This window comes from Manis pentadactyla, chromosome 8, assembly GCF_030020395.1.
Source record: "Manis pentadactyla isolate mManPen7 chromosome 8, mManPen7.hap1, whole genome shotgun sequence".
NCBI classification, from domain to species: Eukaryota; Metazoa; Chordata; class Mammalia; order Pholidota; family Manidae; genus Manis; species Manis pentadactyla.
The window spans coordinates 18,730,464-18,748,591 of NC_080026.1; the positions used below are offsets into that span (position 1 = coordinate 18,730,464).

General features: G+C 33.4%; 1 protein-coding gene across 8 annotated transcripts in view; it reads left to right on the forward strand.

Annotated features, from left to right (window-relative positions):
• Window positions 1-18,128, forward strand: part of PRPF40A (pre-mRNA processing factor 40 homolog A) — a 53,825-nt gene that overhangs the window by 10,993 nt on the left and 24,704 nt on the right. For all 8 annotated transcript variants that reach the window (XM_036928276.2, XM_036928277.2, XM_036928273.2 and 5 more), the window contains exons 3-5: window positions 1,979-2,059; window positions 3,213-3,243; window positions 5,248-5,264. In XM_036928276.2, coding sequence (XP_036784171.2) covers window positions 1,979-2,059; window positions 3,213-3,243; window positions 5,248-5,264 — 129 coding nt within the window. The remainder of the gene's footprint in view (window positions 1-1,978; window positions 2,060-3,212; window positions 3,244-5,247; window positions 5,265-18,128) is intronic.

Here is an 18,128-nt window from a genome sequence, read left to right on the forward strand (position 1 = left end):
TAAAATTATATTGATGATATATTTAAGAATATTCAGTTGTAATACTAAGAATCTTTCAAATGTTTGTCAGGTTGAGAAGCTTAACTAGTTGCCAACCCTCAAAATTTACAGATAGTGAGTGAGGCTTTAACTTTTTATTTGATATTAAACCTCATTCTATGACTATTACCATGAGTTCTAGTCTTAAGGCAAGTTTTTGAGATGTTTTAAAATTTGAAGTATTGGAAGAACAATTGAGGAAACTATCAAACTGTTCTTTAATACTTTTCAAATATTTGCTGTAAATTGCACTGTCTTGGTCTGGTAAACTTTTGTTATATGTAAGCTTTTTTGTGCTTTGTTTTTTAAATGGGATTTGATTGTTGTGTATCTTATGAAGTTAGAGTAGTTTGTTTTGAAATCACACTCATTTGTACTACTACTGTATGGAATGTTCTCTTGCATGATGGAGATTTTACCCTGCTTAATGCTTTTAATTCTTACGAGAAAATACTTCATGTTGTTTTTCTCTTACATTTTCAAACGTCAGTTTCCCAATTTAGCTTAGAATTCTAGTTTTTTGATATGTTACTATCTTCTGATGTTATAGACAAGCCATTCCAAATAGCAGGCTCTTTCTGTCTGTTGCCCATCGTGTTTCCCCACATAATCAGTTACTTAGTATCTAAAGAAGTCAAACATACTTTGTTATTAACTTAAAGCAGAATTAATTGTGAGGGTATGTCTCTTGAAGGTGGGGAAGAGAGAGAACAAGCCTGATACTCAATTGATTGATTTTTTTTCCCCCTTTTATGTGTACATATTTCTATAATTCTGTTAGTCTGGGTGGTAGAGGCTTGTCATTGCTTTTCTTTTCAAATTCTGTACCTTTTCTTTTTAAAAAAAGCTATTATTTGACTATATATTCTAAGTCTTAGTCAAACATTTTCTGTCAAGTTCTTGTAATGTTTAAAAAATGTATTGAATGTTCAACGGAACATAAAGCTTTCTGTGTGTTTTTAAATACATTAATACCATGCTACTTCATTTTGATAGATAGTACTTCAGATTAGTTTTGCTTCATGAGTTGACTTCCACAAGTAACAGAATACAGTGTGCCAGTGTTCTGTCTACCTCTAGTAGGCTTTTTATGTTCCTGTTGACTAATATGCTTATTTTTTGGTTGTTTCTGTTTCTTAAGTTGTTCATTTAATTTCACACTGTTGAATAACTTGTTACTAGTTACAGTACCTATGATTGTTGCATAAAATTTTTTTTGTCCCTCCATGTTTTCTTAGATTTGTTCATATTAAAATCAAAATTGTAATTTTTGGATGAGCATTAGGTCATAATCTTTTAGAAATTTATGTTGATCTTCATGATTTTTATTCATACTTAGTAGTGAAGAGTAAGTCATAGATTTGGATGGCAGCTACTGGCAGACTAGATTAAGCTCCCAAACTAGTATTTCTTTCTTCAGATATTCATGTGTGTGATAGTTACTAAGTTTTTCTTTACAAGAGAGGGCAAAGAATTTATCCTAAAAAAATTTTTTTTTCTAAGTCACTGAATTTTAAGCATCTTTGATCTAGAATTTTAAAAGGACCAGATCACTATAAAATTCATCTAAAAACCAAAAATGAGAAATACTGAAAAAAATTTTCTGTTGCTCCAAAGAAGATAGAAAAATGAGTGTGGAGTTAAAATTAAAAGGAAATTAATATTCTTAAATTTAGGTTAGAAATGACAGTCTAAATTTTAAATTTTATTTGCTAAAATAATTGTGCTTACATGTAAATTGACATAGGTGTTAAAATAGATCATTTATAAAATACTTCATTCATTCAACAAGCACTTACTAAGCATACTATCTATATAGATAGTGTTCACTGGGTTTTAATCTAAAGTTGTATGTATTATCTTTAATAACCAGATAGATTCTTAAAGTCATACAAAGTGCTTTGATCTTATATAATAACCTTTTAAAATTTTTTTCCAGATGCCTGGAATGATGTCTTCAGTAATGCCTGGAATGATGATGTCTCATATGTCTCAGGCTTCCATGCAGCCTGCCTTACCGGTAATCTTGTAAAAATAACTATTTTCTGTGATTTTCTGATTGCTTTTATGTATAAAATAACATGTGTGTTTTATAGGCAATTTTGCTAGCATTTTAAGTACCTCTGGAGTGCTATAATGTAAGATGGCATTACAGTGTACTCTTATTTTTAGTTTCTTGAATAATAAGCATTTATATTTTTTCCTAAAATTATAATAAATGTACCTTAGTTATTCTACATTAAACAAGACTAGAATACTAAAAACAATTTGTCAGCCAAGAATATTTTATTGGTCTAGTAGAAGTCTAATCTTAAAGCATAGGCATTTGCTTTACTGAGTGGTAATTAAAAATTGATACTATGTGACTTAATACTTGATCCTATATACAGAGCTCAGAAGGCTTCATTTGAAATCCATATTTCATGAGACTTCAGCTATGTATGGCACATTGCTTTGAAAATCATTGAACAGCCTTACCATCTTTATTGGGTAGTACAGCAATATATAATTCATTATGATATTCAAATTAGCATAACTTCTTTATTACCTGATAACCTAGTGGTTGTAATGAATAAATGTGGCATACTCCACTGGGGTGGTGAGTTTGCAGTGTTTTAATCCATAATTCCTAGGGCCAAATATATTCCAAAACTTTTTAATATTATAATGTTATACATTATATATATGATATCATATATAAAAATTTCCCATGGCATCTTGTACAGTGCCCTGTGATTTCTAGTACTATTTCTACAGCAGAAGTTACAGGTAGTTATTCTGAAATGGGGTAAATAAAGAATGTAAAGAGCTCATGTCATTCAGGGCAGATTTTGCCACTATAATTAGTTTTGGTACCAAACTTGAAAAACTTGTTTTTCAAAGCATTTTGGATTTCACAATTGTGGGTAAGGGTTGTGGATCTGTATATAATAATCATGTAACACTTAGATTAAACTGTTTCAGCAGCCCCAGGTTACTGATTCTTTTCTTGTCTTTTGTACAGATTATAGCATGCTCAGAGAACTGAAACCACTAAAATTTTCTAAGCATCTTTGAGTCTGAGGCTTGAGAATTATATACATGGAGGGGACTGATTGACAGCTTTATGAGAAACTTACATAAAATACAGTTTAAACAGATGAGTGTTACTAATTTCATTTTTCTTCTTACAGCCAGGAGTAAATAATATGGATGTAGCAACAGGTATGTACACCATTTATGGTGATATATATACATATATATTATACTTCATTTGGACAATAGCATAATGAGGAATAAAAGCAGTGTCACTTGATGTTAATAATTAGCTCCTTATTTTTTCTTTTCTTTTTTTAAAAGCAGTGGAAAATAGAGATAGAATTAATAATTGAATGCATAATATAATTTGGGGTCAGGAGTTCTGCTTTACAGAGAGATTGAATTGATCTTGAAGAAGTTGAATGATCTAAATATTTATTGTTTCCAGTGGTCCTTAGCAACATAAAAGGTACTCAGATATTTGAATGAAAAACTAGTTGAGTCCATATTTTTACTCAGCAAACATTGTGGAACAGGGTAGAAACTCTAGTTTGTATTCTCACTGACCTTCTGGACTACTTCAGTTTTCTGTTACCTGCTTTGTACTTGTAGGTATTGGAGTTTGTAAGCCCTATGGTAATTTGTTTTTTTCATCAAGTTACCAGTAACTTTTGATTAGTGTGGTTTTAATATACAATAGTAATGCCTCAGTTAGCCATGAGTAAGTAACAGGTAAATTAGTATTCCAGGTGCTGAACACATATAAATATTCACATAGATGATACACATAAATTAGCATTCCAGGTGCTAGATGTTATTCCATGATTATGCCAAGACATTTTCTGTTTTAAACATTAAATTGAAAAATGTTCAAAATGCTGTGTGCTTTCCTGCAGGTTTATATGGAGCACACTGATCTTTTTAAGATGGTTCACAAATTTCATTATTTAAACTGAAATGCTGTTCTTATTACTATAAATAATCCTGGAACACTACATTAAATTTTTTCTCTTTTTTTGAAGCATAATGAACGTACAATATCCTATTAATTTCAGGGGTGTATCATAGGGATTCAGTATTTTTATGCATTAGAAAGTTGTCCCCACAATAAGCCTGCTTACTACCTGTCACCATACAAAGGTGTTATAGTATTATTGACTATATTCCCTATGCTGTACATAACATCCCCAACACTATTTTATAACTGCAAGTTTGTACCTCTTAATTGCCTTCTCCTATTTCACCCAACCGCTCCCCTGGTAACCAGCATTTGTTTTCCTATATCTGTGAGTCAGAAAAAGACTCATACTTTTTTTTTAGTTACTTTTAAAGGCTTTGAGTATACCACTGATATTCCATAGTAGTTACTATTGCTGTCAGTATATATGTACTTTATTTTGTTTCCTTTTTACATTTAGTCTTTGTTTTCTTACTTGCCTATAGTTTTAAATTACTAGTTTCTAAAGTTAAAAGTTTATTCATGTGAGCATTGTGTTTAAGGTACCTTCCCCCTCTGTGTTAAAGGGGTTTTTGGTAGTGGCTTGGGGCGGTACTTATGATAGAACTTTTTGCAATGAGAGAAGTGTTCTGTAATCTGTACTGTTGAATAGAATAGTGACTAGCCACATGTAATTATTGTGAACTTGAAATGTGGCTAATGCAAACAAATAAGGAACTGAGTTTTTAAATTTTATTTAATCTTATTTAATTTACATATTAACTTAAATAGGAGTGTGCAATGGCTAGTGGATACTATATCTGACAAGTCTGGAACCTAGACAGTTGAAGGTGCCAGAAATCAAAAGCAAAGGCTCAGAGGTCTGAGACATCATTGTATACTTCAATAGTGTAGTAGAGAAAGAGAAATTAGTCATGGTATAATACAGTATACTTATACGTATAATACAGTAAGAAGAGAAAAGGCAAGGTGTGAACACTTTTCAAACTGGCTCCAAGTGAATTTCATTTGCAGGTTGAAAGTGCGAAGTGCCACTTCATTCGAAAAATTGTTTGCACTTAGATGTTTCTTTTGTGGGAAAGAGCAAGCATGTAGGTCATAACAGACATTGTTAGGATATTTAGTGTAGAAAGTTTGAGGGGGAAGAAATAGTATGAAAAAATATTGAAAAACTGCTAGCTCAAGGAGAGCATGATATATCACATTGTAAATGTTCCTGTTTTGTTTTTTAGGCACAGCGTCTGGCGCAGTAAGTACCTCTGGAATATATTTATTTCGTTGTATTTGTTTAGCCTTACTACATTGATCTTTATATCTGTTTTAGAGCTTGTCTACTAAATTGAAGCCTTTTCCTTTTTTTTCTGTGCCTAAGTTGAAAAATTGTTGGCATGACTTAAAATCTAATTTTGATGTGACGTAATGACAGAAATGGGAATCATATTTATATCAGTTTTCGCAAGGGTTCGAATTCTCCCCATTACAATTAGAAGGGAAACAGAACCTGAGGTTACACAGTAATTAACTTGGTCATTTTCAGTTAAGTGTTGCATTAGAAAGTACTTCTCCGTGTACAACAGTTTATTTATTCTTTTTTGTTAGCGTAAACCCAATGAAGACTTTTCCTAACGTAGTAATTTAAAATACTTTTTTGTTTGTCCCTTCCTTCACACAGTATCAGAAAGACAAATAGAACATTCATAATTTCCAGATTTTCCTTAGGCTAGGGGAGAGAGATACTACTGTGCCACTGTTCGTTTGTTTTTTTCCTCAATATTTCATTTTAAGATAGTAGTGTTCCAGTTCTTTTTCTTAATGCTTCTATATACAGTATGCTGCTGTACAGTTTGATGGTGTTTTTGGAAAATAACATAAGCCTGAGGTCTTCCTTAAAAGTCTCCCATTCTTTAGCCTTAGCAACTTTTTTTTCTTAAACATCACAGAGTTTGATTCTATAGCATCTTACTACACTGATGGACAGTGACTGTAATGGGGTATGTGGGGGGGGACTTGATAATAGGGGGAGTCTAGTAACCATAATGTTCAAGTAATTGTACATTAACGATATCAAAATAAAAATTGTAAATTAAAAAAAATTTTTTTGAAGATCAAAGAGTTTACATGTATAATCTTATTTAATCAGAAAAATAGTCCTGAGAGATAGCTGTTATCCCTATCTATATTACAGTTGAGGAGATGCTGAAAGCTGTGAATTGACTGCAAGTACATTAATATGGGGAGAAAAACTTTTGATTGTGAACTTATTTAAGTATTTTAAAGTTAATTTTACATTTTGCTTTCAAAGTTGAATTGCAATAAAATACCCATTTGGTAATTCTTCCTTTGTTAGTGCCTGTTTTTATGTTTGCCTATGATAGCTTCATGTTTTTCCTGCTTTTAAACAATGTGGGAAGAAAAGAGGCAGACATACGTTAAAAAGAAGGAAGCAAATTTCACTCTTAAGTTTTTATACTGTGAGGAAACCACCACCATTAATATTTTGGTTGTGTCTGTTGCTTGGGCAGCCTTTTCCTCTCACTTGATTGAAGTGTCATTATTGTCATATATTAAATTCTCACATATTCAGTATCCATTTCTGGGTTTTCTTTTCTAATATTTCTATTTTTGTATTTCTAATCCAGTATTGTTCTTCCTGTGATTAGCTTTAGTATTTAACAGGCAAGTCTTTGTAATTTCTCCTTTCATGTGTCCTTAGCTATTCTCATATATTAGCCTATGAATTCCCTACCCTGCCCCAAAAAATCCCTCTAAATATGCATGTACCCAGGCACAGTCAAAAGACAAAAGTGTGTTTTTAATCTGGGATTATGCTTAATTCATTTAAATTTTAGGAGAATTGACATTTTCATACTTTTCTATTAAACTTTCCCATTCAAAAATACTGTGTATCTGTTTGAACACTTGCTATTGTTCCTTTTATTCTTTCTTTTTAGATTTTAGGTATACAAGTCTGAGTTACTTGTACTCTTCAAGTTATGATCATTATCTTGATCCATGGAGAGTTCCTCGTATTTTTTTCCCTTTATTCTCCATCTTAACTCCCATCCATCTTCCCCAGTGCGTTCTCAATTGAATTTATGTCCTAAGATATGTATGTATTTGGAGAAGCTTACGAAGTATTTTTTGTGAAGCTTTGTTTTTTGTTCTTTTTTTTTTCATCTTTATTTTTTATCTTCAGTTCTTCTTTATTTTTTTTAATAGAGGTATAATTGAGATACAACGTTATTTTCAGATGTACAACATAGTAATTCAGTATTTGTATACGTTGTGAAATGATGACCACAATAAATCTAGTTATGTCCATCACTGTCTATAAATTTTTTTTTCCCTTATGTTAAGAACTTTTCAGATTTTCTCTCTTAGCAACTTCCAAATAGGCAGTACAGTATTAAGTATAGTCACCATGCTGTACATTATATCCCCAGGACTTACTAATTTTATAACTGAAAGTTTATACCTCTTGGAACCCTCCCCCTCCTACATTTCTCCTACCCGAACACTCTTCTCTGGCAACCATCAATCCATTCTCTGTATCTATGAGCTTAGAGTTTTGTTTCTTTTGTCTTACAGATTCTGTGTATAACTGAGATACTGTGATATTTGTCTTTCTCTGATTTATTTCACTTTGTGCCCTCAGAGTTGATCCATTCTGTTACAAATGGCAAATTCATTTTTTATGACTGAATACACACACACAGACACGCGCGTGCGCATCTTTATCCATTCATCCATCAATGGATATTTAGGTTATTTCCATATCTTGGCTATTGTAATTAATTCTAGAATGAACATAGGGGTGCTTATATCTTTTTGAGTTAGTCTTTTCATTTTTTTCAGAATATATGCCCAGAGGTGGAATTATTTTAGATAACATTCCTTTTATCAGATATTTCTTTTGCAAATATTCCCCTAGTTTGTGGCTTGCTTGGCTTCTCATTCTTGTGATTGTGTCTTTGGCCGAACAGTTTTAACATTAATGAAGTCCAGTGTATCAATTACTTCTTTCATGGCTTGTGCCTTTGGGTGACTTTTTATAAGATACACTATTTTACATTGTGAAGAGAAAACAGTCTATGAGATGTTGATTTTTTTGCAGTTATTTAGAGCTTCATTTATGTTTTATTTCAAGACCAATTGTTAGGAATATTTTGTGTGCTGTTAATTTGAAGTTATTTTGTTACTTTGTATCTTGGCATATCTTTCATATGCTTGATCTACCTAAAAGAAGGTGTGTTTAAATTTTTCACTTGAAAAGATAAATGATCCTTTTCCTCTGTGTTTTTCTGTTGTCACTCTGTATTTCAAGGAGAAATTGCTAAATGCATGTATATTCAGGATAAGGTTTTTATCAGTATACAAGACCCTCTTTTCCATTGTGGTTTTTGCTCTAAATTCTGTTTAAGTATGACAAACATCTATCATAGCTATTTTTAATTTATTTCTGCATTATAAAACTTCTTAATTGGGAATAGGATAACTTTGCCATTTTATTACTGCAAGCTAGTTATTATCAATTTAAAGATTTTTTTTTTTATCCTTTTCTTACAGCCTAGGTTACCAAGTCTCTGGATAATTAGAATCTTTTTTTTTTTTAACTAGATTTCATTTGAGTTTTGGCAATATAGGCAAGAGAATTTATCTCTTTCCCAATATTTATACCAATCATTTAATTTTATTGCCATCCTGTATTTGTTTAAGTATGTGATTGTAGACTCATGATTAATTAGCTCATGATTTTTAATGAAAGTGGCTTTAGAATGATTTTCAGTTTTGATAAATTCCCTTTTATCACTTAGATTTTTTTCCTCTTTTTATTTGGATGTTTTTGTTTTTATTTTTGAATAGTTGGGATGAGTTGTCACAATTTTTAGGATGTGATTTGATCATACCAGATTTATTACTGTGATCACGTGGTTGTGGTTTCTTTCTTCAGTTTGTTAATAGAGATCTCTTTTAAGATTTTCCAATATTGAACCACTCTTGTACAGTAAATTCTCCTTGGTCAAAGTGTATACATTGCAGGATTCTTTTGGTTAATATTTTATTTAAATTCTTATATTTATATTCATAAGTAACATTGCCTGTTTTACTTGGTATCTTTTCTGTTGAGTTTTGTTGTTGCTAAAGAGTTTTTCATCTTATTCCATGATCTGAAACATCCTATTTTATGTTTTATCATATTTTAATACCAAAATTTTCTGTTTTTAAGGTTATATGGTATTCTGTGAAATCATCTCATTAGGTATCTCCCAGTTGTTTTCTGGTAATTAGAATATTCACATGTGATGTGTTTCTTTGGATGAATTTTTGGTTAAGTAGTTTGGGAGGAAAAAATTTCCTCTAGATTTTGAAATTGGTTGGAAATTTTCTGTTTGTTTATATTACTCTAATCTTATATTTTGTCTTTTTCTTATTTTCCCTTTTTAAAATAGTGAGGGGATTTTTCTACCTGTTTGTGTTTTGGTTGTTTTTTCTTTTTATCTGTTTTGGTTTCATTGACTTCAACTTATACATTATATAAATGCTTATCTCTATTACTTATACATAACTGTCTTTGAATTTGCTGGATTTATTCACAACCTAATTGTTGACTAGCTTTTTTGAATCAAAATTGTTAGCTCTCTGATAATTATACATATACATTTTTTTTTCTTACACAGTTTTCCAGGGGGTTTTTTGGCCTTCTAAATATTTTCTGTATATATTTTGCCATTACATCGTCTGTTACAGCACCTTATTTTAACACTGCATATTAAGACATTTTCCATTTCATTAAAAACTAAGATCTTTAGTCTATAGTATGAATGGGTCATAATAGAACTGTTTTCTTATGGGTGTATATTTACTTATCTCTTAATTTTTTACAATTAAAAGTAATTTTGTAGAGACCATCATTGAATATCTTTGCAGTTATGTAAATGGGATTTCATAGAGTTAAATTTCAGGCTCAAGACATTATTTTTCATTTTTTATTCTGATAAGAACTAGATTGCCCTTCAGAGAAATTTCATTCCAGCGGTAGTATGAGAGTGCCCTTTTCTTTACACCCTTTTAATATCGTGTATACTAATAGTCTTTGTCATTCATCTGATGAAAAAAGTTTTCATTTTAATGTGCTCTTCCTTGTTAAGTAATAAAGTTAATTATCTAGTTATATTATCTGTATTGTGTTCCATTAATGGCCATGTTTACTTTTCCATTACATTATCTTACTAATGGTAGTAGATTTTTGAATGTTCCCAATAGTGATTTTTTAATCCTTTATTCTGTAGACATATCCTCCTAGTTTACCTTTTGTAAAAGTGTTAATTTTCAGTTAATTCCTCATTACTGCCATTTGTATCAACAATTTTTTGTTAGTACAATATTTTTATTAGTATAATAACTATACAATAAAATAACAATTTTTAATTAGTACAATAATAATTTTTTATTAGTACAATTTGGGAATGTTCTCATCATGATGCTAAAACTCCGGTGCAGAGACATCTTACTAACCCCCTCAAGGCCCCAAAGCAAGTGACCTTAAGGTTAATAGTAACATCCCGGCTTTGGCCAATTCAAAATAAATACTGAAGTCATTGTTAGGTATTCACCGATTCTGCCTGGGCAGTCTAAATCTTTGGATAGGTAGCTTTTGCTTGTTTCTATGAAAGGGTCTTTTGTTTAAAAATGATTTTGTGGTGAACAAGTGGGACTATATTAAGCTGAAAAGCTTCTGTACAGCAAAAGACACCACCAATAGAACAAAAAGGATCCCTACAGTATGGGAGAATATATTCGAAAATGACACATCCGATAAAGGCTTGACGTCCAGAATATATAAAGAGCTCACATGCCTCAACAAACAAAAAACAAATAACCCAGTTAAAAAATGGGCAGAGGAACTGAACGGATGGTTCTCCAAAAAAGAAATACAGATGGCCAACAGACACATGAAAAGATGCTCCACACTGCTAATTATCAGAGAAATGCAAATTAAAACTACAATGAGGTATCACCTCACACCAGTAAGGATGGCTGCCATCCAAAAGACAAACAACAACAAATGTTGGCGAGGCTGTGGAGAAAGGGGAACCCTCCTACACTGCTGGTGGGAATGTAAGTTAGTTCAACCATTGTGGAAAGCAGTATGGAGGTACATCAAAATGCTCAAAACAGACATACCATTTGACCCAGGAATTGCACTCCTAGGAATTTACCCTAAGAATGCAGCAATCAAGTATGAGAAAGACCAGTGCACCCCTATGTTTATCGCAGCACTATTTACAATAGCCAAGAATTGGAAGCAACCTAAATGTCCATCGATAGATGAATGGATAAAGAAGAAGTGGTACATATACACAATGGAATACTACTCAGCCATAAGAAAAGGGCAGATCCTACCATTTGCAGCAACATGGATGGAGCTGGAGGGTATTATGCTCAGTGAGACAAGCCAAGTGGAGAAAGAGAAATACCAGATTATCTCACTCATCTGTGGAGTATAAGAACAAAGGAAAAACTGAAGGAACAAAACAGCACCAGAATCACAGAACTCAAGAATGGACTAACAGGTACCAAAGGGAAAGGGACAGGGGAGGATGGGTGGGTAGGGAGGGATAAGGGGGGGTAGAAAAAGGGGGGTATTACAATTAGCATGCATAGAGGGGTGGGAGAAAGGGGAGGGCTGTACAATACAGAGAAGACAAGTAGTGATTCTACAACATTTTGCTACGCTGATGGGCAGCGACTGTAAAGGGGTATATAGGGGGGACCTGGTATAGGGGTGAGCCTAGTAAACAAAGTATTCGTCACGTAAGTGTATATTAATGATTAAAAAAAAAAAAAAGGCAGTTCCTGTGTGGTGACCTCCAATGAGTTCTACGCAATGATATAAAGGGTATATAAAAGTGTAGGCAAAGGGTCTGTTTGTGTTTATACAGAGGATCAAAGCCTAATTTGGCTACCCCGAAAATGAACTAAGATACGGTATGAAAAAGAACTTCCAACATCAGCACTCTCGGGAAGACTCATGCCAGAAGATGATCATCAAAAAAAATCCCAACAAAGATCCACGCCCTGCTACAGGTGTAGATGCACTCATCCCAACAGTTCCTGGACTTGCCATGGGAATGAAGAAGGAGATATCTAAGCTGGCCTGTGCATACAGTAAAACAACAAATTTGACTGGATCTATACTGTTGGAACTCAATCAAGAATTAGGAGAAGTGCAAATAGTAGCACTCCAAAATCTTACAACTACAGACTATTTACTGTTAAAAGAACATATGGGATGTGAACAGTTCCCAGGAATGGGTTGTTTTAATTTGTCTGATTTCTCTCAGACTGTTCAAGTTCAGTTGGACAATATCCACCGTATCATAGATAAGTTTTCACAAATGCCTTAGGTGCCTAACTGGTTTTCTTGGTTTCACTGGAGATGGCTGGTAATTACAGGTATGCTTTGGTTACGTAACTACTCCTATTATGTTAACGTGTGTGCACAATTTAATTAGTAGTTTAAAACCTATACATGCTGAAGTTACTCTACAAGAAGATATGTCAAAGAAATAATCAATCCTCCCAGGTTTTCTTCCACCTGCTACTTCTATAGCTTTTCTTCTTCCTTCCTAATTACAACCCTTAAGTAGAATTTGTGCCACATATCGAATTTACCGAGTATCATAATTCTTCCAAGTGGTAAAGATACCTCAAGACAAAGGCTGGGCATAGAAGCCACAGGGCATAAATATGCAAAGAAGTAAAAAGCTAACCTTTTCAAACAATAAGGCTTCTCTCTCACTTACCAACTTAACATTTCCCTGTATGGCTCCGGAAGATGACTGGTTAGCCAGAGACGGGTAAGATTCCTCAAGGGAGGAACAACCTAAGACAGGCATAGTCGCAGGGGGGCCATCAGGTGAGAAAATGGGGATCAACAGAGGTGAGGCTTAGAACCTCCCCCCACCCCCCCGTTCTGAGAGAAATCTTCTGCATACGTGGATGTTTTATTGCCCTTGTGTAGCTTGGATTAACACATAGTCTACAGGCACACACCTGATCATCTACATTTGCTCTCTTACAACACTAAACTATGTTTTCTTCCTTTATCTTGTATCTACCTACCACTTCAGCATTTTATTAAAAATAATAATAATGAAGAGAGAAATGTGGTATCCACATACAAATCAAGTATAAAAATCAAATGAATATTCATATTTGAACTGACTGTTTATAGTTCATAATGCATGAGCAAAACCGAAAGTTTCTGTGATGACTGCCCTTGTACTGTTCACCATGTAACTTATTCACTATGTAAGAATTTGTTCTCCATGTAAGAACTTGTTCATTATGCTTCAGAAGATTGGAGACTGATGAAAATTAGGCTTGAGGTGGATTAATGATAGTGCATTGAGCATTGACCCCCCTATGCAGAATTTTATTGTTGTTAACAACCATTTGATCAATAAATATGAGAGATGCCCTCACAAAATATACATATATATTTATATATATATATATATATATATACTTCCAATTGTAAAATAAATAAGTAACCGGGATGTAATGTATAGCATAAGGAATATAGTCAAAATATTGTAACAACTTGGTATGGTGATAGCTGGTACCTAGAATTATCATGTATATAAATGTTGAATCACTGTGTTGTACACCTGAAACTAATGTAATACTGTGTGTCAACTACCCTTCAATAAAAAATAATTATCTTAAAAAAAAAAAAAGATTTTGTGGGAAAATAAGTTCTATGAATGTACTATGCTAATATGACTGTCAGTACTTAATAACCCTCATAGGGTTATTAAAGAATTAACTGAGAATTGATGCAAAGTAATTAGCATAAGGCTTAATATTTAGTAGTTGAGCAGGAATTTATCTTTCCTTATTGACAATTAGACTGTCTCTGAAAAGAGAAAGCTTAAAACAGTATTTCAGGGTGTATAAAATGTGGTCTCTAATGGCAGATGTGAGTGAATTGTCCTAGCTTTATTATTTATTTCCTGAATCATTGAGAAGTTATTAACTCTCCTAAGCCTTGGTTTCCTTATTTGAAAAATAGGTCATACCTGCTTTGTAGTGTAGTTGTAAGGCTCAAAGTAATATATAGTAAATAATAAATTACTTACTATTTCTTTTGTTTGTGTACTTCACCTTTTTTCTCCCCATTATTTGACCGTTATTTATCATCCCTTTATTTTTCATTCCATTATCTCATAAGTTTATTTCTGGTGAACTTCTTCCTCTGATGCCCTTTAGTAGGTATGACTTGGGAAATTTAAATAGAATTTTGGAACTTAGAGTATATTTTTCTTTAGTTAATGCAAACATGAGATGCTACTGAGTTCATTATTTAAAAACAAGAAAAGTAACAGAACCTCTTTATCTTTTTTTTATTAAGGTATGATTGATATACACTCTTATAAAGGTTTCACATGAAAAAACAATGTGGTTCCTACATTTACCCATATAATCAAGTCCCCACCCATACCCCAATGCAGTCACTGTCCATCAGTGCAGCAAGATGCCACAGATCCACTATGTGCCTTCTCTGTGCTGCACTGTTCTCCCCATGATCCACCCACAACATGTGTACTAAACATAATACCCCTCAATCCCCTTCTCCCTCCCTCCCCACCCACCCTCCCACACCCCTCCCCTTTGGAAACCACTAGTTCCTTCTTGGAGTCTCTGAGTCTGCTGCTATTTTGTTCCTTCAGTTTTGCTTCATTGTTATACTCCACTAATGAGGGAAATCATTTGGCATTTGTCTTTCTCTGCGTAGCTTCTTTCACTGAGCATAATGTCCTCCAGCTCTGTCATGTTGTTGCAAATGGTAGGATTTGTTTCTTTCTTATGGCCAAATAGTATTTCATTGTGTATATGTACCACATCTTCTTCATCCATTTATCTACTGATGGACACTTAGGTTGCTTTCATATCTTGGCTCTTGTAAAAAGTGCTGCAGAAAATATTGGGATGCATATGGCTTTTTGAATCTGAGAAGTTGTATTCTTTGGGTAAATTCCAAGGAGTGGGATTCCTGGGTCAAATGGTATTTCTATTTTTAGTTTTTTGAGGAACCTCCATACTGCTTTCCACAATTGTTGAACTAGCTTACATTCCCACCAGCAGTGTAGGAGGGTTCCCCTTTCTCCGCATTCTTGCCAGCGTTTGTTGTTCTTAGTCTTTTCGATGTTGGCCATCCTTACTGGTATGAGGTGATATCTCACTGTTATTTTAATTTGCATTTCCCTGATGATTAGTGATGTGGAGCATCTTTTCATGTGTCTGTTGGCCATCTGAATTTCTTCTTTGAAAAACTGTCTCTTCATATCCTCTGCCCATTTGTTAATTGGGTTATTTGCTTTTTGGGTGTTGAGGCATGTAAGTTCTTTATATATTTTGGATGTTAACCCCTTGTCAGATATGTCATTTACAAATATATTCTCCCATACTGTAGGATATTTTTTTGTTCTGTTGATGGTGTCCTTTGCCGTACAGAAACTTTACTTTGATGTAGTCCCATGAGTTCATTTTTGCTTTTGTTTCCCTTGCTCGAGGAGATGTGTTCAGGAAGAAGTTGCTCGGGCTTATATTCAGGAGATGTTTGCCTGTCTTGTCTTCTAAGAGTTTTATGGTTTCATGACTTACATTCAAGTCTTTAATCCATTTCGAGTTTACTTCTGTGTATGCGGTTAAACGATAATCCAGTTTCATTCTCTTGCATGTAGCTGTCCAGTTTTGCCAACACCAGCTATTGAAGAGGCTGTCATTTCCCCATTGTATGTCCATGGCTCCTTTATCATATATTAATTGACCATATATGGTTGGGTTTGTATCAGGGCTCTCTAGTCTGTTCCATTGGTCTATAGGTCTGTTCTTGTGCTAGTACAAAATTGTCTTGATTATTGTGGCTTTGTAGTAGAGCTTGAAGTTGGGGAGCATAACCCCCCAGCTTTATTCTTCTCAGAATTGCTTTGGCTATTCGAGTTCTTTTGTGGTTCCATATGAATTTTAGAATGACTTTCTCTAGTTTGTTGAAGAATGCTATTGGTATTTTGATAGGAATTGCATTGAATCTATAGATTGCTTTAGGCCGGATGGCCATTTTGACAATATTAATTCTTCCTATCCATGAGCATCGGATGTGTTTCCATTTATTGGTATCTAATTTCTCTCATGAGTGTCTTGCAGTTTTCAGACTATAGGTCTTTCACTTCCTTGGTTAAGTTTATTCCTAGGTATTTTATCCTTTTTGGTGCAACTGTGAATGGAATTGTTTCCCTGATTTCTCTCTCTGCTAGTTCATTGTTAGTGTGTAGGAATGCCACAGATTTCTGTGTATTAATTTTGTAACCTGCAACTTTCCTTAATTCAGATATTAGATCAAGTAGGTTTGGAGTGGATTCTTGAGGGTTTTTTATGTATAATATGTCTTCTGCAAACAGGGACAGTTCAACTTCTTCCTTGCCAGTCTGGATGCCTTTTATTTCTTTGTGTTGTCTGATTGCAATGGGTAGGACCTCCAGTACTGTGTTGAATAGAAGTGGGGAAAGTGGGCATCCTTGTTTTGTTCCCAATCTTAAAGAAAAAGCTTTCAGCATCTCGCTGTTAAGTATGATGTTGGCTGTGGGTTTGTCATATATGGCCTTTATTATGTTGAGGTACTTGCCCTCTATATCCATTTTCTTGAGAGTTTTTATCATGAATGGATGTTGAATTTTGTCAAATGCTTTTTCAGCATCTATGGAGATGATCATGTGGTTTTTGTGCTTCTTTTTGTTGATGCTGTGGATGATATTGATGGATTTTCAAATGTTACCATCCTTGCATCCCTGGAATAAATCCTACTTGATCATGATGGGTGATATTTTTGATGTATTTTTGAATTTGGTTTGCTAGTATTTGGTTGAGTATTTTTGCATCTATGTTCATCAGGGATATTGGTCTGTAATTTTCTTTTTTTGTGGTGTCTTTGCCTGGTTTTGGTATTACAGTAGAACCTCGTTATCTTCACAGTTTTTAATTTATGAAATAAAGCATTACCTACCCATGCAGCTGAAGCTTCTATATATATTTCTAATTGTATCATCTTTTGATCCAAGGTGTCAGAAGAGATGAATAACAGCAAGCTAAATATTTTCCAGAAGCTATTTCATGTTTTCCCCAAAAGAGACTAATTGTCACATTAATTGTCACATCTTGCACAAGTGCTTGAATAGGTTAAACAATTTCATACACCTTTGTAATTAGCTAACAGTCCTGCTACATCATTCAGAAATACATTTTGTAAATAAGTCATATGACTTGATCTCTATAGAAAGGGCCAAGTGTTTTGTTATCCGTTTGAATTTATCAATTTCTGTCTCTGGATTCTAATGACTATCTATAATTCCTTCATATTTACTCTACTTATCTTCTCAGATGTTTTGAGGTAAGTCATCTTACCTCATCTACTTTTGTTAAAATGACAGCAAGTTATGTTCTTCATAAGTCATCTTTCTTGTTCCTCATCCCCACATTTTGGAAATGTTCCTTAAATAACTTAGTTTACAATTAGCATATTTTTTTCACCATTAAACACATCTGAAATTGGGGTGCATCCTATAATCCCTGGTGTCTTATGATCTCTGTTCTCCACACAGCAGTTATGGCTTAGTTGTATGTAATTGAACAGAAAAAGTACCAGCATCAGAAGAACGAATGTCAGTTTGTTCTGTCAGGTTTGGAAGAAAAGCCTAGAAATAATGGCACAGGACTCTTTTATTATTAGCTAGGAATAAAATGATTGTGGTGAGAGAGTTAGGAAAGCAGTGGATCAATTTAGCCACATTCCCAAAATAGAAATTAAGAGTAGATACCTGTTACTACTCAAAAGTTGGTAAGGAAGAAAGAAAGGTAGGTCATCTTTAAATAAGTACAAAGGAAAGTTAATAACCAAATTCCTTTTTTTAGAAGTTTTCATTACTCCTTTTTTTTAAATGCTGTATTACTAATACTTCTGATGCCACAGAGGATAATATTGTATGGAATATAATGGACATCAGCAACTCTTGGTACAAAAAAATTGTCTCAGTGTGAAGTTTAAGGAATA